The 22183-nt window shown below is 45.9% G+C and overlaps 1 protein-coding gene across 1 annotated transcript; it reads left to right on the top strand.

Moving 5' to 3' along the window:
* Positions 1 to 1967: 1967 nt before the first annotated feature.
* Positions 1968 to 21098, top strand: LOC8024887 (regulator of microtubule dynamics protein 2). The gene is made up of 9 exons (XM_029991166.4): positions 1968 to 2592; positions 5427 to 5655; positions 9075 to 9186; positions 13198 to 13334; positions 14029 to 14106; positions 15889 to 15987; positions 17645 to 17695; positions 18006 to 18086; positions 20241 to 21098. The coding sequence occupies exons 1-9, from the start codon at positions 2246 to 2248 to the stop codon at positions 20301 to 20303; spliced, it is 1197 nt and encodes a 398-aa protein (XP_029847026.2). The 5' UTR covers positions 1968 to 2245; the 3' UTR covers positions 20304 to 21098.
* Positions 21099 to 22183: the final 1085 nt, after the last annotated feature.

Here is a 22183-nt window from a genome sequence, read left to right as displayed (position 1 = left end):
TGCAAGCGAGATGGACAAGAATGACGAAAATAATCCCTGGAGAAGGGGAACAAGCTTGGGCACATAGGACAAACACAGCTAGGTGCTGGTGCGCGACCGAAAGAATCCGCCTTGTTTGTCCGCATGCCTTCTGTAACGGTACTTTACCTGGTTTGGATGCGGATAACGTATTGTTACATTCAATCATGTAACATGAATTTTATATCAAATGAAAGCTTAAACCAATACATATTCGACAAGAACAATACCTAAACAAGTTGGAAAATAAACGCCTTTAAATGCAAGAGGAAATTCTAGAAGTACGAATTTTAACATATCTTTTTCTCATGAAAATTTCTCAGAATGGTTTAGAATATCCAATTAAAATCAGATGAAAAGACTGCAGCGCGCAGGCGAGCTGGTGGTAGAAAATAATGTCAATTAACGCCTGTGAAAAAAAAAACAAAAAAAAACAGAAAGAATTTTTTTTGCGCTAGTCTCAGATGTTAAAAGATATAAAAAATCAGATGTAATATAAGATTGTACATATAATTATGTCCATCCAAATGACGACATATTTACTCGTAATTTCTATGCCTATTAATGAGTTAATCCTTGGAACCTTATCAGATAAGTTGTTGGCTTCAATTCAACAGACAATTAAATAAAGTGAGGTTCAGAAATCCGAATTAAAATTGTCCTATTAGGATTAAAACGTATAGAAGTACTCCCCTTTAAAAACACATTAATATATATATATATATATATATATATATATATATATATATATATATAAATCTGCCGACAGCAATATAGCCTTTGCAACTCAAGAAGGTCGAGCCAGGGGAAGGAAGGCCGGGGAGGAGGAAGCAGACGGAACGCTGGAGAGGATAGAGGGGGAAACCTCCTCCTCTCTTCAGCGTTCCGTCTGCTTCCTCCTCCCCGACCTCCTTTCCCTCTCCCCGCCTTCTTGAGTTGCAATGGACTAATAGAATGAAATTTAAACTATTCCCAAGTCGCTTCCGAAGCCTTGTAAGGATGGTAAAACTAAAATTCCTCTCCCAATTAAATATACATATATATATAGATTTACACTGTAGGGAAGTGCATACAATTACATAGAATATCTGGTAATACAAGTTCATTAATCATAACTTTACGAACCCTCCTTATTTTGAGCTTTCGTTCAAAATTGTCATGGCAGAATGTTATTCTCGGCTAAACGACATTCTGTTCCTTTTTATTTTATTTTATTTTTTGTCGAGGTAGACGATATGCAGGGAGTTGCACCTGCTAGTTACCCCCCCTGAAGTGTCTGGAATTATTCTTCCAAAAGGTGATGCAGCACACCCGCCAACTGCCTCGACGCAAGAAAAAAAAATGTTTTGTCAAGTACATTTGGTGGACGAAAATTCGAAATAAAGACGCCCCCCCCCCCCCCTCTTTTTTTTTTTTTTTTTTTTAATGCAGCATGTGTAAAATTTTTGGGCGGGGAAAAGGGAGGGGGGGGGGGGGGGGGGAGGGCGGAGGGGTGAAGGGTTCTCAAACATCTACTGGCGCTGACCCCCTCTAGAAACACCTGCATTCACCCATGGGCGTCTGGAATGTCTTCCCCATGGCGGCTAAAAATCAGTAATTTCCCTACACTCACTCACCCCCCCCCCCCCCCCCCCCCCCCCCCCCCCCCCCCCCCCCCCTCATTTCCGTTCCTGGGGAAACCCCTGCTCAAAACGACGCCAAAGTGGCCAAATCGAATCAAACCGACCCTATGTTTCCATTTAAATTTTCAGAAAATTTGATTGGCATTCAACGACCAGAGCTGGCCACGCGTGGTCAAAACTTCGCCTGAAAGGCAGAAATACTAAAAGTAAAAAATAATCCCTGCCCACATGACCCTGCAATTATTTCTTTCCATAGGCAGATGGCGCGAGTTGCCGCCCAATCCGTAGAGTTGTTTTCAAATTTATCTGTCCAATCATTTATAAAGCATTATAACTTCGCCTCTAGCTCTACCCGCTGCTCTACCGCTGCCCGCTGGTGCCGCTGGCTCCGCTGCCTCCGCTGCCTCCGCTGCTCGTCCTCGCTCCGGTGACGATGTAAGCCCGCTCTCCGCGCGTCTTTTCCTCTCTAAAAAGAAAAACAAACAGGCAGAAGTGCTCGAACTTGAACTTCTCAGCGGCTGCCCCACATCCACGAGGCAACGACAGGTCGCCTCCTTTCCATTAGCGTTTCTTCCCTCCGTTCGTCGTCGCCGCCTCGCAGGAACATGGACGGTCTCATGCGGGACAAACTGACCATGATTGCCGCTCTCGGCACCGGAGTCGTGGTCGGCATCAGTGGGATATACCTCTACTACAAGCTCAACCGCAACGTCACGCGAGAACTGAATAGCCTGGCTGGCACCATCGCCGACCTTCGACGCGAGATCGAGCAGCTCAAGACGTCAACGTCGGACGGGCCCCTGTCTCCGCCTTCGTCATCGTCGGTAACTGTTTTTAAGCGTGTCGGCGTCAAAAAGGCTCCAAGACTGTCCAGCGAGCCTCAACTGACCGGACAAACTTCAAGTAGTAGCTTCGAGGACGACAACGACGAGTACTTCGACTTCACGGACGTGTGAGTCTGTGACCAACACACTTATTATTTTTTTATTTGTTTTTTGCACTGTAACGCACGTATGTTTTCCTTGTATGCATGCATGCATTTATTAGCCATTTGCAAGGCATCAAAACCTACGGGCATGATTCTGCAGCCTTTTGTAAGGCTATTATCTTGTTGTCGGTGGCGCAGCAAAACCTATCTTGTCATTGCGCTTGTGATTAGTCACTGCTTGTTTGTTCAAATTAGTTCTCTTAAAAAAAAAATAATGATAAACAGTTAAAAAAAAATCTGCGGGATTTACGACCATGACGACTTCGAGGTGGGATTCTCGAAGCTAGCATTGAAAAAGACAAGGAAATGTGTTGCGGCGGGTGCGGTTTGGAGACAATGGACAGCCGGACCAGGAAAAAAAGTGGCGTCTGGAAATGGTACATTTTTAATGAGGTTTTCCTGCGTGCGTGCCCGCAAAGTCGGCAGAATACGTTTTTCTCCCCCCCCCCCCCCCCCCCCTCCCCCCGTCTCGGCTGTTCAAACTACCTAACATAGAATAAAAAAAAAAGGGTTGTTTGTTTACTAGAGAGGTAAATACGAAGTTAGCACAAACTTGCCGCCTATCGACTGTCATCCTGCTCACTAAAACAAACGTGAAATTACAGCAGAACTTGATGAGCACGCTCGCACATACATCCAATTTTTGTGCATCTCAGCACTTGTTTATCGAGTTGATATTTAATGCATGTTCACACGGGTTATGGATTATGCTGTGCCAGTTTGCTTTGGAAGCCTTGCAAAGATCGAGGTTACAACCTTTGCGGTTGTAGCGCAAGTTGTAACACTGGTCCCTTTTGTTCAATGTATAGAGCAGTCTTGTTTCGGTCTTGGTAAGCAGATACTCTACAAACTGTGTGAGAATGCATAGAGAGAGACAAACCTTTCTGCTGGATCTTTCTGGTCCCCTTGAAATGCCAAAAATTGTAGCCGGCAAACATGCATTACAGAGAGACAGGCTGTATACCGTAATCTCCCGAGGGATGTCCCACCTAAAATTGAAAGCGAATCGGGTGAAAATAATGAGTAAACTAACTTTCAATGCACGATCAAAAAAAAAGTTGAAAAATGCTAGTTTTAGATTTTGTGACCTGCGAAACTTGTATTTGCAGGGAGGGGCAATGAATTAAAGACGGCAGTTTTTTCCAGTCAGCAATGTTCACTTGTCTCCCGCCGTGGCTAAGTAACACCATTTCTGCCGAGATCACCGTTGGCCAGAGCCCTGGAATTATTATACTTCGTTTCACGATAACTTGACGAACTGTGGAGGCATCAGCCCTCCTGACCCAATAAGAGCATCGGAGCCAGGCACGCGACAACACCCCGTGGTCGAGACCACAGAGATCTCGTTACCGCCACAAAAGAAGCGCCGTCTGCGACAAAATGTTGTTCTAGGCTTCGTTTCCTTTTAGTTGTGTTATGGTCAGACTCGTCTGACTACGACATGACTTTGAAGAAAGACTAAGACATGTTACTTTTCAACGATACTTGATACAAAGCAACACATTTCCGAGAACAATACGGTTTTTGAATGATCGTGGCTGTGTAATTGACCGTTTCCACTCAAAACTTATCGCCTTGGCATTAGAACTCGCCGCAGATTCGAGGGTAAATTGAGCGTATGGTTATCTCATGAACTGTTCCCGAAGAGTTCACTACTCTAGCGAACAGCAGTGTTGAGATGGTGGATGTTACGAATCCGAAGTTGGTTTCTTTTGCAGCAGATGACTCTTAGCCTACAGACGACAGTCGGTTCCTTTGGGTCTCACATTTGGCATAGTGACACGAACGCTCCCGTGACTTAGTGTGCGCGCGCCTCGCTTTGATGCTCCTATTGGGTCACGGCCGTAGCCTCCACAGTTAGCCAAGTTATCGTGAAACGGAGTATAGAAGTGGGCAATCTTTCGGTGTTTTTAAAAAAATAGAGAATCATGCCAAAAATAGGGGTGGGTTTTCTTTCGGGGGTGGGGCATCTCAGGAACTTGCGGTACTAGTTGTATTGAAAATGCATTTCCTCTTTTCTTGCATTCGTTACTTCACTTTCTAGCCCTTTTACTCTTTTTCTTAAAGGGATTTTGATTTTCATCGTGGGTTTGCTTGCTAACCTACCATTGTGCATGTGATTAAAGAAGCCTTCATGAAATGGAATTGCTCTCAAGAAGATTAAGGTGCCCTTACTTCAACAAACACTCCTTTCCCTCATAATTTGCTTCAATAACCGGCATTCTCCACAGTCCCCCAATAGAAGCGCTCACAGCCTAGCACATATTTGCGCAACTCTTGGGGTGTCATTCTCAGAATTTTAGTCAGCCTAAAAAAGCCTAGGAATTTCGCCCAAGCATTATGATAGCCGTGGAAATGCAACGCTTCCTTTGACACTTCGGTTTTTAGGAAACATACACAAACATTTTGGTGGAATCTCATTGCTATTTTGATACTGAACTCTGGAACATTATTATTAGGGTTTTATGTCTCCAATACATGCCAATAAACCCCCGAAATTGACCGCAGTGGCGATTTTATCAAGGTCGGGGAAAGCCTAAAAAATAACACCAGATTGGAGCCGTTTTTGAGCAAGAAAATCTAAAGCTTCGGGAAAAGGAATTATTATCTACTACTTTATTTTGTGTTGACCGACAACACAGCATGCACTTAACTCTCCAAGAAGTTGCTTCTTTCTTCGGAAACCATTCCCCTATCTTGTTTTCTTTTTTTGGGGCTATGGGGGCGGCACTTGGGTGATTCAGCAAAATGTCTCTTCGTGACAAATCGCGAGACTCGACGACTCTCTCGTCCAACAGCGAAGATGCCGACAGCTCCTGGACCAGCTTCAAGGGCCCTGAAGAGGTCGTCGAAGAGGTGGCGCCCCAGCGGCCTGAAGAGGAGGTGGTGGTGGCTGAGGAGAACCACATCGGGGACCAACGGGCCGCCCAGGTCGACGACCCCTGGCTGGACGCCGTGGATTGCGCCCTCGACAAGCCTGGGGACAAAGAGGAGCTTTACTTCAGCATGAAGCTGAAGCGCCAACAGGTCTGGAAGGTTGCGTTTTGGCAAAATTCCCAACAGATGTTTATGAAATTTAGTGCCATCTCGTTTGTCAAGTAGCAATTTAGCTTTCACTGTACTTCGGTGCCTGAAACGTGTCTTCGACTTGTGGGTGTACCATCCCATCCCGCCCGTGCGTCGAAAGTGGTCCAGAAGTGGCCACAGATTGTTTCGCAGGAGATGGTGCGTTGTGCTGTCACGTCGCGATTCCGGCGGTTGTTTGAGGGTTCCCGTCGTTCCGCTTTGGTGTCAGTCTCGTCTCGTGTCCGCTTTGGTGTCTGTCGACTGCCTGGCTGCGGAGCGACTTGGCGGCAGAGCAGGAGTCTGCCAGATCCACCTCCACCGCTGTGCCACTGCCAGGATCACAGCAGGCAACATTGTGACACTTCTGTGACATCATCGGGCAGAAATCTGAGAACCTCTTTTGAGGACGCGGTAAACACACCGGTCGGGGACGCGCCTCAGGCACCATAACCATGCTCCCATTGCGGAGCGCAAGTTCGTCTGCTTCCTTGTCAGGGGTTGCAATGACGTCAGAACGCCGAGCTCCGATTAGTTTTGATTAGAAGGATAGTGGGTAAACCTCAAGGCAGCTTGCTTTGAGGTCTACCCATTATCCCTTAATCAGAAACAGTCGGAGCTCGGCGTTCTGATGTCTCCACAATTCCTGCAAAAGAAGCAGACAAACTTGCGCTCTGCATAGACTCTTTCCAAAATTTAGTACTGTCCGGTGGATTAATCAGCAATTTAGATTTTGCCTTACTAATAGTGGTAATGAATATTTGGTGTTAAATCGGGCATTGCTACTTTCGCAGGTCCTCAGCAGACGGGAATGTATTTTTCACTGTGCAGTTCTTTCTCGGTCTCTTTCAAATGTAATGGCGGCAAAGATATGACCGGTCGGGACAAAGTGCCAATTCTTGTCAATTAATCTATAAAATTCCATACATCGAGGGTCTTTGGAGCTGATTGTGTCAACAGATCGGTTGGTTCCGAGTTAAAAACGAATGCTTACGCAGCTCTACTAGTCAATTTATGCGTCATATTGTACCAAAATCTCAAATATATAGACCCTGTATCAACTTCTTCATGCACCATTCACTAGGGGTCTGCCATTGTTACAACGCAGACGTCGTATCTTGGACGGTGATAGCTATCAAAGTGGCCATACTGAATTTGGAAAAGGGTCCATTGGCAAGGTAGCCTTTGAACAGGATGAACCTGTTCTGAGATTGAGTCCATTTGGCAACTTTAAACTCTTCTTCGTCTGTCAAAGATGGAGGGCGTGTGACTGGCGTGCCCTTCATCTCTGCCAGCGAATAGGTTATAGTGGGTGGTCTGATTTATTGAAAACCAGTCTTAAGTAGCCATGATGCTTGCACAAAGCCTGGCTGTAGGACTCAGCATTAATTTTCAGGTACAGGGTGCTTGTTTTTAATTCAGACATATTCTTTTAAAAAGAGGGAGTGACAGTTGGATGGATGCCGTCTTCATTGCGAGTCCATGAGCTCAGCAGACATTAAATGAGCGAGATTTGCCACAATCAGCTGTGATTAACTAAAACTTATTAATTAGTGCTATTAACTTCTTAGAAAATATATTACAGTATGTTGCAATTGTAGTGTTTCGGAGCAATCATTTTAGCCTAAACCATTTAGGTAACTGGCGGAAAACAAGCAGACTTCGAGATATTCATATATGAGGTTTCGCGTTTTCGTCACCTGATTTTGTGAGTTGAGCAGAAAGAGTGTTACAAGTCCCACCCACAGTAATGCATACCAAAGTGATGTAAGGGGTCGTTTCAGGCACGTCGGTTGCATGTCTTTGCAGAGGATGTGCCAAGGACATGCTGTGTCTTTCCTTTCATTGGAAATGCCCTGCATTATAAAGCTTTATTCAAGTTCTGTAAAAAAAAGGCAATGCCTTTGTGCATGGTAAGCTTTTTCCTGCATTTGAGGGAACAGAATATGCCATAAATTGTGGTTAAATTCACTTGTGCAATAGACCCTTTCACAAATTCAGTGCCATCTGGTGGTTCGTAAAGCAGTTTAGGTTTTGCCCTATCAATGGCGGAAATGAACTTGTATCGGCACCGTCACTTTCGCAAGTCGACGGCACGCGAGGAATTGTTCAGTGTGAGTTCTTTCTCGATCACTTTCAGGTCGATGGTGACCAAGAACGTGCATTCAGAACAAAGCTCCAACCCACTGAGATGCCTCGAGAAAATTCTATACACCAAAGTGCTTTAAAGCCGATTGTGTGCCACGACAGATCGACTGAATCTGAGCAATTAGAAATAAACGCTTACGTAGCTCTTGTGTTCCAGCCCTACTTCGCTTCGTACTGACCCCCGAACGTACAGGCCTCGCAATATCCGCTTAGGAGCATCTTCAACGTCTTCCTTTATCAGTCACTAGAAGGCCGCCATTCGTATGGCACAGATGCCGTTCCACAGATGATGATAGTGATCAAAGTGGCCAGACTGAATTTCGGAAAGGGTCTATTACGTTTCAAAGTGGTCTATTTGGTATTGCACGTTAATTTTTTGCGGTCATCACGAATTACTGATTTCTTAATGCAATGATCTAGGCAAATTACAAAATGCAAATGATGTTACTGTACATATATAATTTTTGCACTTAAATATTTTCTAGTCCTCACCTTTCTGAGGAGCATATTTTCATAGCAGCATTCGGTTCTTTGTTTGCATTTCAGGACAAACGACTTCCCTGCCTTCTGTGGCGTTCTGCTTAACATGCGATAAATTGTCAGGCTTGGGACATGACTGCAAGAGGTCGACAGATAAAAAATGGAGCACGAAACACAACCACAAGGTCGAGACTGTGGTCCTGTAGACATGAGCGCAATACGTCTTTTCATCTTGTGTTCATGTTTGCTACACTTTTTTAAATGTATAGCATTTATAGGACCAGCTCTTAGAGTTTTTGTGTTCGCAGATGTCGCCTCGACGATGTCGCGGTGTCATGTGGCACTGTGGTCTGATCCCAAAGGCGCTCAAATGTGTAGCAGTTTGAGTCCTGTGACATCATAGCACTATTTGATGTCGTTTGACACTGTGTGATAACATCATAACATGTGACACAATGTTGTCATGATGTGATGTGTGACAAAGTGATGTCATGTAACACTGTGGCGTCATCTGACACTATGAAATGATATTCTGATGTCACGTCATGTAACAACATGACATCATGCAACACACTGCCCGCTTTACATATTCACAGAGCCGTTGGAATATGCCTTCCAGTGGCCTCCTCACTGTGCCTGAGAAAGGAAGAGTGCTTAAAGTCTATGCACCTAGAACGTCTTTTAAGAATGCCGAAGAGTTGGCCAATTTAAAAAAAATTTGTGACTCTTGAGTGAGATTGACGTTTTCCTTGCAGTATGCAAAGAGTGCACCCTTCCTGTGGAGAATGGCCAAGGTGACCCACCTGTGCGGCATCACGGCACAGAAGAACGGTGAAGTCTCCAGAAAACGAGACCTCGCGTTTGAAGGTTCGTCTCCTTCGTCGCTTGGAAACGGTGTTCACTGCTTGCAGTGAACGCTGGTTCACATACTTGTATTTGAGTATATCGACTGACTTGCAAGCCCTTGTAGCCGTTTACGGCGAGAGAGTACGCTGGTGCCACCTGTTGGGCAGCCTTGGGGCGGTTTGCTAGTGAATGCCGTGGCTAAAATTCCTGCAATAAAAATTTTCTGGTTACATGACCGGCCTCACGGGGGCAAGGTACCTATAAAAAAAAATTCCGTGCCAACCATTTTCTGCTACATCGTCGAGGCCGGCATAGCTTCCGGTGTGCTACAGCTCGGTGTTGCTGCCAGATCACGTGACTTTGTCTTACAGCTCGTTCATGCGTGCTTTTGTGCAAAAGAGACTACGAACAAAGCGACGTGCTTGCGCAAATAGCTTTGGCGCCAAGAAGCCTTGGCTATGCAACTCAAAATAGCCGACGTCGAGACAGGCAAATTCCTGCCGCAAGTCCGTTCCCGTTTTGGTTATTCAAGTTCGCACTTGCACGCAGAAAGAGGGTGAACAGGCTTGAAACGTGAGTGAAATTAACCGCATTTGTATACTTTAAGCGCAGCATGTAAAAGTATTTCTGGAAAAGATTGCAATAAGCAAGCGGAACCGCCGAGCGGAACTGGCTGGAACACTTGGTACTTTCTGCTTTCTGAGCCGGTCATGTGGCACAAAAATCCCTCGTACCCGCTGGGGAAAAATAGCCGCATTCCCTAGCAAACCGCCCCTAGAACACTTTCGACTTGTGTATGACTAGACCAAAGGTCTTGCGGTATTTGCGAGATTGTGCTTACACACTAGCTACGAGAAACGGTCGCTTACAACCAGGGCTCCGTGTTTTCAGTGCATGCCGATGAACCCTGAAAACTAACCCTTGAGACGGTTTTTATAAGAATTGAGGAAAACCGAAAAACGCAGTGGCGGAACCGTCCCTCGATCGGAAAATCCCCGGGTTTAATGGGAAGGAAGTCTTTACTTAGAGTTTTATTTTGTGCTAGTCCAAAGCGGAGCCTCCAAACTAGCTTTGACTGTGGGTCCAAATGCTGATTCCTTCACTAATCGGTACCTGGACATCTTCCAAGTATTCGGGTCACACACGTGCTCCCCGGAGGACATGAAATCCCATTCCCCTGTCTCATTTTTTTCAACGTAAGCCGCAACAGACGCCAACATTTTTTTCGTCTGACACCGAAAATCGACAGAAACATCTGTAAAACAAAACAAAAAAGCAAAAAAAAAAAAAAAAACCACTCGCAAAAAGTGTTACAGATTCAAAAAAAAAAATAAACCCCAAAAACATTGAACCCTACTTATAACATAGCGAGTATTATTCTAAATGCACGGTGAAAGGAAGTGTTCCAGTGCCATCCGATAGATAGTGCCAGTGCATTCTCTCGTTGTGACCGGTCCCGAGCGATTACGATGCGGTTATGAGTTGTAATGCGGTTATGCGTTGATTATGCAAACAATCCCGCATTTGTTACATTGTACAGGGTGTCTTTCTTCTTAGGCTTTGCAAATTTGCGTTAAAAAGCCGTGAAGGCTGCATTAGCGTGGCCTGTGCAGGTGTCTCGTACTGATGAGGGGACATAATATAGGGGATAATCGCTACAATGAGTCAATTAACTAAAATTCATTAACATTTTAATTAGTGGAAATAGACACGCGGTTCCGATTAGGAACTAGCCGAGCGACATCGAAAGCCACTAAATCTGTAAATTTTAGAAAGACTTCGATCCTGTGGGAAGTGCGGTAATGTGTTAGAGTTGACAGTTGTGCAACAGGTGCAAGGCCGGCGGATCGGAAAAGCAGTGATGTGATTGCTGCGCCAATTGCGCCAAACTGCGCCAAGGGGCTAACCCTGCTACATCCTGCTACATTTCGCCAAAATATGGGTCATCTGTGCCAAGCCTGCGCCAAAGGACCAGTTTTGGTCGCCTTTCAAAAGCAAAACTAAACTGAGTACCGTAACTGAGTATGCGTAAGCTAGGTGGCGCAAGCGGCCACCCGACACAAAGTACTCTGCATCAATCGTTACATTGTAACCCTGGAGCCGGGCAAAAGAAGGGACGTATATAGGACAGGCAAAAAACTCCAATCTCAGTATTGAACCAGCTTGCGTGCAGCTTTAGTTACATCAATCGCCCATCTGGTCTCGCATGGTTTTTCCCGCCGTCTCTTCTTTCGCGCTCTGGTCGTCTCGTGAATGTCGTCTCGCATTTTTAAAATTTTTACGATAGATGCGGGCGTGTGCGGACGCTCCGACGCTAACGTGCTGGGTACCAGCCATGCCGTCACACTGAAACGAAATTACGTTTTTGCGCGGCAGGAGTTACTTTTTGAGCTGAAGCCCTCGCTTCTGCAAGCAACGGCCGTGGGAAAACTATATTTGGTCCTGCCTACCAGTCCGCACGTCGCTCCAGATATGGAGCTTCCTAAACTGAAACATAAGGACCGCCGCATGTTCATCAACATTCCTGTTCTTGTTTAAAACATACGCTACTACAAAAAATCCCTCATTAGTTCGAAGACTGCTGTGTCTAAGTATTGATTACATAGGTTTCTCTTGGTTGGCTTTCTTTCGAGAGGGACCCCGGTACATGAAAAATCTGTCGCGCAAGAAAGTTGGTGAAGAGAAGTGAGCTAAAGCAAAGAAGGCAATGTCTGCAGGCTGAACCCGCACAGCGCGCTTGTTTGTCTCGAGTTCAGTCGTTGCACAAAGCGCTCCAAGAACGTTTTGACCCTGACTCGCGATGTCCTGCATCGATACGCTCAGGTTCTTTTTTTTTTTGTATGTTTAGCTTGTACCTTGCCTGCCGGCCTTGCAAGCACGCGCCGCTGAACTATTTTTTGTCGCATGCTGGGCAGTTACATTTTACATACATTTTTGGAGACCAGTTGGCGACGGAGCGGAGTGGCATGGTTTCGGTTTCGATCGAACAGCCGTCTGTGCTCGCGCGACGAAGCATGTGCAGCTGCAAGCCTGCCAAAGTTGCCCTGACGTGCATGCGAACATCATTGCACGACAGAGGCACCAGCCGGGACGCTTGCAATCCACTGTTTTACGTTTACTTTTGACGAAAGTCTGGCACGTCGGGAATCAGTAAAACGGTGGCAAGCGGTTTTTCAAAATTTTTCGGCGACGCCTAAAGCACTATACACTTGTGGGGTGTCTCAATGTTTCTTTGGAGACATTAAAAGTGGACATTCATTACTAGCCTAAGCCAAAGCGAAGCTTGCAGCAGCTTTGCAGAAAGTTTTGAAAAGCAAAAAGTACCCGCTAGTCGTACGGCACCTTTTTCTTGTTTGCAATTTCGCATTGCACTGCAGTAGCTATGTGTTTCATCAGTCGGGGACTGCTTCCATTTATTATATTATATCACTGGTCAACCTAATGCTGCGATATTTACTGCTAAGCTGGTCATTTTCAAATAATTTTTAATATCTGAAGTTTAGTTTTCAAATAAATTTGAATATGTGAAGTTTGGTGCTTATATATCTATTGTGGGTACATATATAGGTATAATTTAACTGAAGCATTGCAAAATCTGTCATGTCATTGACATTTCAGTTGCATCTTGAAAGACTCCTAGGTGGTCGAACTTGACTATAATTCGTTTATTTCAGCGAGCAAAGTGCCCTTCGTTTGTCCAGCACGTAAAACAAATCTTTTTTATTTTTCTAAGAATATCTGCTTCGAAAGCCATTTTTGGTGCTCTGAAACACTGTTTTGGCTGCTCCAAAAGCCACTTTTACTGCTCCAAAACACTGTTTTGGTTGCTCCGAAAGGTGCTCCAAAACGGCTTAGGCCAATCACATCACTGGAAAAGCTAATGATAAGACAGAAAGAGAATGCAGGCGCAATTTCACGCCTCCAGCCTTGCACCTGTTGCATGAATGGTGGCTGGTGAAACAGGCGCATGCAGTACTTACCAGGACTCTCGAAAGCGCGGTGTGTGCAGTGAGAGTGGTTTCATCTTCGCAGCGTTTGCCTACGCGAAAGAGGCGCTGGCAGCAGACGACAAGAACGCGGAGGTCCACAAGTGGTACGCCATCACCATCGGGTCGCTGTCCGAGTTCATCGGGGTGCAGCAGAAGATCCAAAACGGATATGAATTCAAGGTAACGGTCGACATTGTGCAGCCGTATTCCAATCAACTGCATCAGCCAGCTCGCATAGCCACGTGGCGCAAGTGCAGTCTTTGAAAAGGCGGATCCTAACATCAAAGGAATTTGCAGCTTGTATTTTTGATATTGTTTATCTTGTCACAAGTGAGAGAAAACTCGCCACCTTCTTCCATAACACTGCAATTCCGCCGCATAATCAGAAAGTTAATTTTTTCCCGATTTGGAGTTGCATGTGGCAGACATAGAAGCCACGGTGTCACGTCATGGGGAGTACGCAAGTTGTCCTGGTGCCATCTGTTGGAACTCAACGAAACCATTTTCTCTCTTCCGCTACCCTCGTCATCTTTCCTATGGCAAACAGCCTTTTGTCTCAATCGCTCACCACGACCTTCAGTGATGCTAGGCGGGAGCAGTGCTCTATTGTAGCCGAATTTGACCTTGAAAACTCGACAGTTGCGGAGGGGGGGGCTGGGGACCAAAAGATAGAACCAAACGTGGTACTCCCCGTGAGGTCACTGTGCCCCTCTCGCGAAAGACGGTGCGGGTGTAGTTTTCTGTTCTTCATTTTATAGGTGAGAGACCAATTCCTCCAATTAATTAACTAAAGTTTGAAAATTGTTGCACCGCCCCTTTAAACGTCTGTCAGTGTTTTTAAAAAAATTTGCAACGAAGTGCCCGTTTCTTGTAGGAGCACGTGGACATTGCTGCAAAGTTGAAACCGACGGACCCTACGCTGCACCACATGCTGGGACGCTGGAGCTTCGAGGTGAGCTCAGCGTTGTTTGTAAGGCAGTCATGTTTCGGTAATGTGGATTCCTCCTCCCGTTCTCCCTTCAAAGATTGTGTATAGTAATCTCCTTTATTCTTGAAGGAAAAATGTACTACTCATGTTTCCTTGCTAGTTATACAGGGTGTTTATATATAACTGCACCAAATTAAAAAAAAAAAAAAAAAATGTTGCGTTAGGACATTTTTACTTATTTGGATTAGCTTACCTGACCACCAGAAACAAGGTTGCTTGAGCAATTAGGTGGATAATTAATGGAGATATTTGAATTAATGTTTTAATTATTGACGTTAGAGGGCATAGTGCATTTACGAAATTGATGTCCAACCTCCAGGCCGTGTGCTCCCACTGCAAGCTCTAATAGACGTGCAAGCATTTGGGCGCCACCGGCCAAATTATATTGGTTCCGCAGGCTTCCTCAAACCGAAACTGATTTAGAAAAGCGCGACAGTGGTGTCACTATCTTTGCCCTCGCATAGTGTCAGTGACGATGTCGTCTGTGATGCGGGTGCCCCCGCCAACACTATTGCAATATGTTTATCTCTTTTTTTTCTTCTTTTGGTGCAAGTTGTAAATCTTGGTATCTGCTGTCAGCGTGTCTTTCTGTCCTCATCCCGCAGGCAGCACGCTGGGACCCTTGCTTTTTGTCGATACGATAAAAGCTCATGATTCAAGACAACCCTGAGATGGGAAACAAGGACAAACGCGACGAAACATTTTGAGACTTCGTTATGTTTGTCCTTCTTGTTTCCCCTTTCTCAGGGTTGTCTTAAATCATGAACGTAAACCAGCTTGCCTGCACCTTATCACTGATTTCAGTAAAAGCTGTTTTGTGAAACTGTGCAAACAGCGTTAAGGATCGAGAAACGCTGCGTCATCCACAACTTCTCTCGTGGAAGACACAGTGCAGTCGGCGCCGACCGCAGACGCCAAGATTTACGGCCGACGCCAAAAGAATAAAAACAAAAAAAACCAAAGATAAACATTCCACGAAAGTGCCGGAGGAGGTGCCCGCGTCACGGGCGACCTCGTCACCGTGATGCTACGCGGGGACAGAAACAGTGACCTTGCTGTCGCTCTTTTCTAAATTAGTTACGGTTCGAGGAAGCCTGCGGAACTAAAATAATTTGGCTGGTGGCGCCCAAACGCCCGCACGTTTATTAGAGCTTGCAGTTGGAGCACACAGCTTGTAAGTTGACCATCAAATTCGTAAATGCATTATACCTTCTAAAGTTATTAATTAAAAAGTTAATTAAAACATCTTCGTTAATTAGCCACCTAATTGCACAAACAACTTTGTTTCTGGTGGTTGTCAAAACGGGTAAGCTAATCCGAGAAGTAAAAGTGTCCTAATGCAACTCTTGTTTTTTTTGTTTTTTTTTTTAGAAATTTGGCGCAGCTAGAAGAAAACTCAATTCTTTTTTTTTTGCCTTGTGTACATGCTCCCCTCCCGAGGCCTACCAGCTGCCTGGAAATGAATAACGTTTGGTGTAATAAGTCCTTCATTACTTTATAGTAGCTAACTTTTTAATTGGTAAGTTAAAAGGTACTGTCAATGGGAAACTTTTGGGCATCACTGAAGACCTCTAAATTGGCACTCTCTACAAAAACATGAGGCATGCGGAGCACTTTACCACACTCTAAAGACGCACTCGGTTTGGACGTGTTTTAAAGTTTCACTTCTGCGGTCCCGCTCCCCCGTGGCCAAAGTTTGCGGCGTGGTGCGAGGTTGGTTGACGTCTACCGACCCGTCTGCTGCAGGTGGCCACTCTGACTTGGATCGAGAGGAAGCTGGCGTCTACACTCTACAGCATGCCGCCGAGTTCGACGGTGCAAGAAGCACGGGCACACCTCTTTGCGGTATGTCATATCAGTGCTTTGTGCGAGAGCAAAAGGTTAGAACGAAGCTGTTGAGCGTGGAAAAAGAATACCGTGTTCTGTCCCGAGTGAAAATTAGACTCGCCAGTAGATGCCGCTAAATTTAGTGGGAAAATGGACGTCGCATAGCTTTGCAACTTGACATCGTGACCCCATGCTGCATGGCGAGAAAAAGCGAGACCTAGGGACCGGGACAACGCAGTCTGCTTCCATTGGTCGACGGCACGGCGCTGACCAGTCTCTTGGTTACGCTTGGTTCCACCGTGTAGCATGGGGCCCCGGGTCGTGTAACGTGACGCCATGGTGTGTCGATTTCCCCGCTACATTTAGCTGGAGAATTCCTGTTGCACAACGGGGTCACGGTTTTAGGTGACCACATCACATGGTGTCGGATTCGGGGTCTGTAGTCATTGAAAGAGAACAAGGAACAGAGACAGGGCAATTTGTTCTTGACCGCTGATATATGTGTGTGAAAAATCCGATTTCAAACTGTTATTATTTTGATGGGTTGGCACTTACGGGTCTAGGAACTCATAAATGCCTTCGAAATATAGGAGGTCATACCGTAAAATACCGGGGAAGCGCCCACTTTTGGACAAGCGCTCACTATTAACATTTCCAAAACTTTGGAATTCTGATTATAAGTTAAAGGGATACTAAACCGAAATTTGGATTTTGCAAAGTAAGGCTGCAGAAGTGTTGAACCGGACGCTACGAACTTAAAACATCACTCATACATCGATATCTCAAACGGATGGCCATACTTTTGGAAAAGAAGGGTGCGATCAAGCGAGTTCTTTGACGTAACTGTCTTCCGGGAGAATTTGAGAACGAGGAGAAGCGGCCTCGCTTTTCTCCTCCTCGCTTCAGTTCACCAGCTTGACGGGACGTAGCGAGGAGCAGAAGCAATGAGGATCGTGACGTGCCTTGGGGGTCTCGTCGGCCTCGTCGGCCGGGTTCAATCGCGCACTTCTTTCCCGAAAAATATGGCGATCCGTTTGATATATCGCCGCATGAGTAATATTTTTTGGTTTTGCAGCTTTCCACCTATCCACCCGGGCTTGTTTAGTGAGCTCGAAATTTCGGTTCAGTATCCCTTTAAGCACCGACCCCTTCCAAAGCGTTGCAAATATTCAGCTCACTGTAGCAGCTACGAGAACACCAGCGGGGATGATGGGGATATCCGCTTCCTTGCGATGCAAAGGGAAAGACTCCTTGGGCAGGGGAAACCATTAACTTTATTGTTTGGGTCACTTGGGTACAGTGCGAGGTCCCTACAGTGCTGGACGTTAGCAGCCGAGTTGTAGCCATGTCAGGACCAACGGGGGTGAAGATAATGCGGTGTGACAATGAACAGTTCTTGGAAACAAAACCAGTGGTCCCAGGGCTTTTGTGAGACACATCTTAATAAAGTGTGCACACCGCCGCGGTCCCCTCACTTCTTGTGCCCGCTGCCGCCATCTTGGTTTTTGCCGCTTCAAACGGACTAGCGCCCATGTCTAGACCAACCAATTTTTCAGTGGAAGTGAGGTGGGCGCTTTCCCGGTATTTTACTGTAGGTAGCTTAGAGGCACTCCGAGATCTCTTTGGCCCTTGAATCATGTAGGTGATCTGTACCCACCCCTTTTCTCCATTGTAGGCTGACAAGCTCAAGAGTGACTGGAAGGAAAACATGCTGTTCATTGCAAAGGTGATAAACTCTCCTTGTCCCACTTGTCGTTCTATTAGTTTGAGCAGTCTCATCATTGACTTGGTTTGAACAATATTTTCACTGCATTGGTTTGAGCAATCTTGTATCTGCATTGCTTTGAGCCATGACTTGCTTTGAGCCCTTGAGGCTTCTTGTAGTCGGCGCCTACGCTTTGAGCAATCTTGTTGCATTGGTTTGAGCTATCTTTTCATTGCGTTGGTTTGAGCGACCTCGTCATTACATTGGTTTAAAGAATCTTGTCATTATGTTGGATGGCATCAGTCTGAGCATATCCATTGCACGTTTGCAGACGTACATCTGCGAAGGCTGCTACAGTCCGGCCATCTCTTGGATCGATCGTGCAGTTGAATCTCCGTGCCAGGGTGAAGGAGTACGTAGGCCGAGACCACTTTTGCTCTCCAATAGTCTCTCTAAAACCATAGCTGTAGTAAAGCCATCTTACAAAAAAAAAAAAAAAAAGTCTATATTACATTACAACCTTCTGTACACCAGTTCCTCGAGCACCTGTATGTTCAAACTGACACCATGCACACCTTTTCTATGGTACCTTCTATCGCGAATACTTATAGCACTTCGGTAGAACCTCTCAATATTGAAAGACAGTCAGATTCTATTTTAGAGCACAGCTCTTAGGCCGTTTCCGCATATAGTGGCGTCGCCATTGGCCAACGTTGCTATGCTCCGTTTCACCTTACGTCCGAGCGCAGCGGATGTTACGAGCCATTGGAGCGAATCCAAGGCCGTGTGAGTGTCACATGACCTTAGAAAGGGGGCATAGTGACGCGCAGAAAGCACATAACGGGCTATGTCCACAGAACGGGATTGGTTAGGATAGCCCGTAGCATCCGCTGCGTCCGGGCATGAGGTGAAACGAAGTATAAAACACTCAGTGGGAAACTCGCCCTTGAAACCTGGACTGCGGGTTAAAACATGAAAGTTACTTTATATAGCTACTGTTAGAGTCACTGAATGTTCCTAGAGTACCGAAACTCCCAGGCTTAAGGTGCCAAAAGGGCTGCTCAATCTTTTTTTTTTTTACTGTGGTCACCATGAGCTTTTAGAAAGCATGCTTTTCCGTAAAAACAAATGGAGAAAGTTCCTTTTGCATAAAATTCTATTGGAGATTTATAGTACAAGATGACACGAGCACAATGTTTTCATAAATTTTTAGTTTACGAGGTTGTGTGGCACAATTAGGTTTTTATACAGACATGTCTTGCTACTGATTTCAGGTTGCGCGTCCCGACTGGGTGCGTCCTAACTTTGGTGGTCAATCGCGGCGCGTCCGCTTGGGAGATAGGGGGTTGGCAGCCCAACCCCTACTACTATATACGTTTTAGTGCCAAAATGGCCGATCAAACCCAAAATTTAACAGTAACAGTGGACGCTATTGAATGTGATACTCCGGTGCAGCCATGCAGTTCCTGGAGTGGCTGCCACGGGAGAAATGGCGGAGTTGCGATTGCGTTTAGTTTGGTTTTCGAGTACTGGTTGCAGGCTCCTATGGCAGTTTCCCAACTGAGTGTTATGGTAACGTTGCCGTCGGCGTAACCACGCACATTGTATTATGGGATGTCAGAGACCTATACTCCAATTCAATTCTCTGCTAAATTTAGTGCAGAAACTGAATTCGGGCGTAGGTTTGACATCCCATAATGTAACATTGCGCATTCAGTTTTCCCGCTAAATCTAGCGGGGAAACTGAATTTGTGTATAGGTCACGTGACACGGAGCCATGTGACGTTATTTTTTCCGCTGGGAAACTGACGTCATGTGACGTCTCGGACCACGGCTTTACAAAACGTAGCTTCACAAAATCCGGAGCAAGTAGCCAAAGAACATTTCACGTCAAAACAAAAACTGCATGCATTGCATTATGGTGCTCTCACCAAACCCTACTGGTCCTCTCTAAAGTATGCTAAAAATAAATAAAACAAGATATAACTATATATATATTATTCTCTCAAATTCTCTACCACGGTATATAGCAAAATAAAAATACCTGAAGGGCTGTGCTCTAATTTCGCATTACCAAGAGTGTAAACGTCTGTAATATTTTTTTTAAACCTCCGTTACTCCAATATCATTTAAGCACGTACCTGCTTTCTCAAATAAAAAGCAGGAGTCGAAGTGCAGTTTCCTCTTTTCTAGCTTTTTGTCGGGTTTTGGGCAGATGCAAGGCTATATCGAACCTCTTTTCCGTGCCTCTTTTGCTGCTACCAAACCACACAAGTCGAGAAACGGCCCTTTTTTGTGAGCACCATTCGTTCGACTGCATGGGAGGCCCGCTGCCACTGCAAACGAGATACATCTTCTACACACGTTGGGGTGGCACATACAATGCATACAGTCTGGTGCGGGAGATTTCGTCCCGCCTCCAGCGCACAATCGAGCCATCGAAGCGTTATCGGGGCTAGGAAGCTCGCACTAGAGGCGGGATGACCGAAGCTTTCTCCCTTAACGTTCTCGCCCCGTCGGCAACGTACCCTCGCTCTAACGTTTTTCCTGTGTCCCTCTCTGGCAGGATGAAGTGGCGCAGCGGGAACTGCTGACTCTCCAGCAACAGTACCAACGGTACCGGTCGTAGCATCGTCACCCTCTCGCGTAGAGCAAAAGGACGCAATTCGTATTTATTTACGAAACGACGAACGACATACCAAATGCCCCTCCCCCCCCGCGGCGATGTCTGCACGAAGCGCATTCCTCCGTCGAAAAAAGAAAGCACGACGTCACATAGTGGACTGAGCGTGGCCGCCGGTAACGTTTACGCCCGCTCTCGTCTGCAAGGTTTTACGGAACCGAAGTTGTAAACGACGCACGGAGTGTGTAATTTTTACGCAATTTCACGTGCCCCGCCAAACTCCGTTCCTCCTCGAGCGCGCTGTTGTTAATTTCGGCTGCTCTCGATATTTTCCGTAGAGTGTTTGACGAGCATGGCGCGCTTTTCGTCGAGGCAGGGACTCGTGCTTATTGTATTTCTATTATTTGCTCGTTGAAAGTTATGGCGACGCATTGAGGTCCAAGTAATGTGCCGTTCAAAAGGGGACACGGGTGTTTCGCCGTCACACTCCCTTTGGAGCGTGTCGAAACATAGTGTTACATCCCCTCGCGGTGGGCTCGGTGGCAGGTTCCACGCATGCCGGCCGTGTTCGTAGACGTTTTCGACGAGATTTGGTACCTGGTGTTGTTTGAAATGGAAGTTGTGATCCCACTTGGTTGCCGACCGACAGGGTGTCGTGCGCCGAATTGTAAGGTGCTGATCCCTACACCCTCCTTCCCCGTGATGGCAGCCGCTACGAATAGACATATATATATATATATATATATATTAACAAAGGTGGAAAAATATAGAAATAAAAGATACTATTATATGCCAAGTCCAGTTTGATGTGTCTGGTGGTTTTATTGCACGAAACTTGAATGTGCATGGCAAGTGCTTGCAGACGACTTCCGCCATGCCTATGGTGAACCTACGATTATTCATGAATCCCATAGCAATTTGACTATGACCCCGTTCTGGTTTGAAACGGGGAACTAGAGACCCAGACCTCAAAAAGAACAAGATTCATGTTTAGATGTTCCCTCATTGGTATATTTGAGTGAAAACACTGGTATGCACCAAAATCGCACCAGAGGGATCACGAAATGCTGTTTTTCTAAATAGGGTCGATACGTAATCACCTGTGTTCACGATAGGCGAGACGCGCATGCAGTTTTGGTTCCACGCGCTGAAGGGCAGGACACACATACTACAAAAAAATATCCTATGGTTCTCACGGTGCAAGAGAAAGATTGCCAAAAGATGGGTGCGCTGTAGGAACCATCGAGTGTAACCTCGAGCATGACTCTGGCACTTTAAAAAGATATTGAAATTAAATTTGAAATATACCTCTTGCATTTGGAAACAACTTGGACATGATCAACAATATCTGCTAATGACAATTGCACACTTGTATTTCGAACGAACGGCTATATTTTTCATTTTTCATGTACGAAGAGCAGCTGTCAAAGAACGCGACGCATCTTGGGATGCGTCGCGCTCTCCGACTTGGGCGTTTTTGGCGTCGCGTTTTCCTTCACGGGCAAAGCTACAGCGAGGCTAGCGTGGTTATAAGCTTTGCCACTTGGTGGCGTCGACACATTACGACCTGGCCGTTTGAGATGTCCGAGAACAAGTTGGACGACGCGGCAGGCACTAGCAGAGGCGAAGTGCGTCACCTGCACCCGAAAACTATGCCGACCTCTTCCTTTCAGTCTCGTACGCTCTCCCTGTCTTCCTTTCTACACTCGTGACCGATTTTGCGGTAGCTTATAATTCGGACTTGTTCAATATTTCGGACCTGAAGGAGGAACCGTGCCCTACCCGGTAGAAATAGTGCCTATTCATGACCGATGTTTCGGAAAGCTTGAAATCTGAAAGTTACTTTTTGGACAAAATAGTCGCGAGCGATCAGCGGGAAACACGAC

The sequence above is a fragment of the Ixodes scapularis genome, unplaced genomic scaffold (genome assembly GCF_016920785.2).
Source record: "Ixodes scapularis isolate PalLabHiFi unplaced genomic scaffold, ASM1692078v2 PGA_scaffold10__122_contigs__length_95168666, whole genome shotgun sequence".
Lineage (NCBI taxonomy): Eukaryota > Metazoa > Arthropoda > Arachnida > Ixodida > Ixodidae > Ixodes > Ixodes scapularis.
Note: the sequence above shows the minus strand (reverse complement) of the source record. Positions and strands in the feature narration are given on the sequence as shown.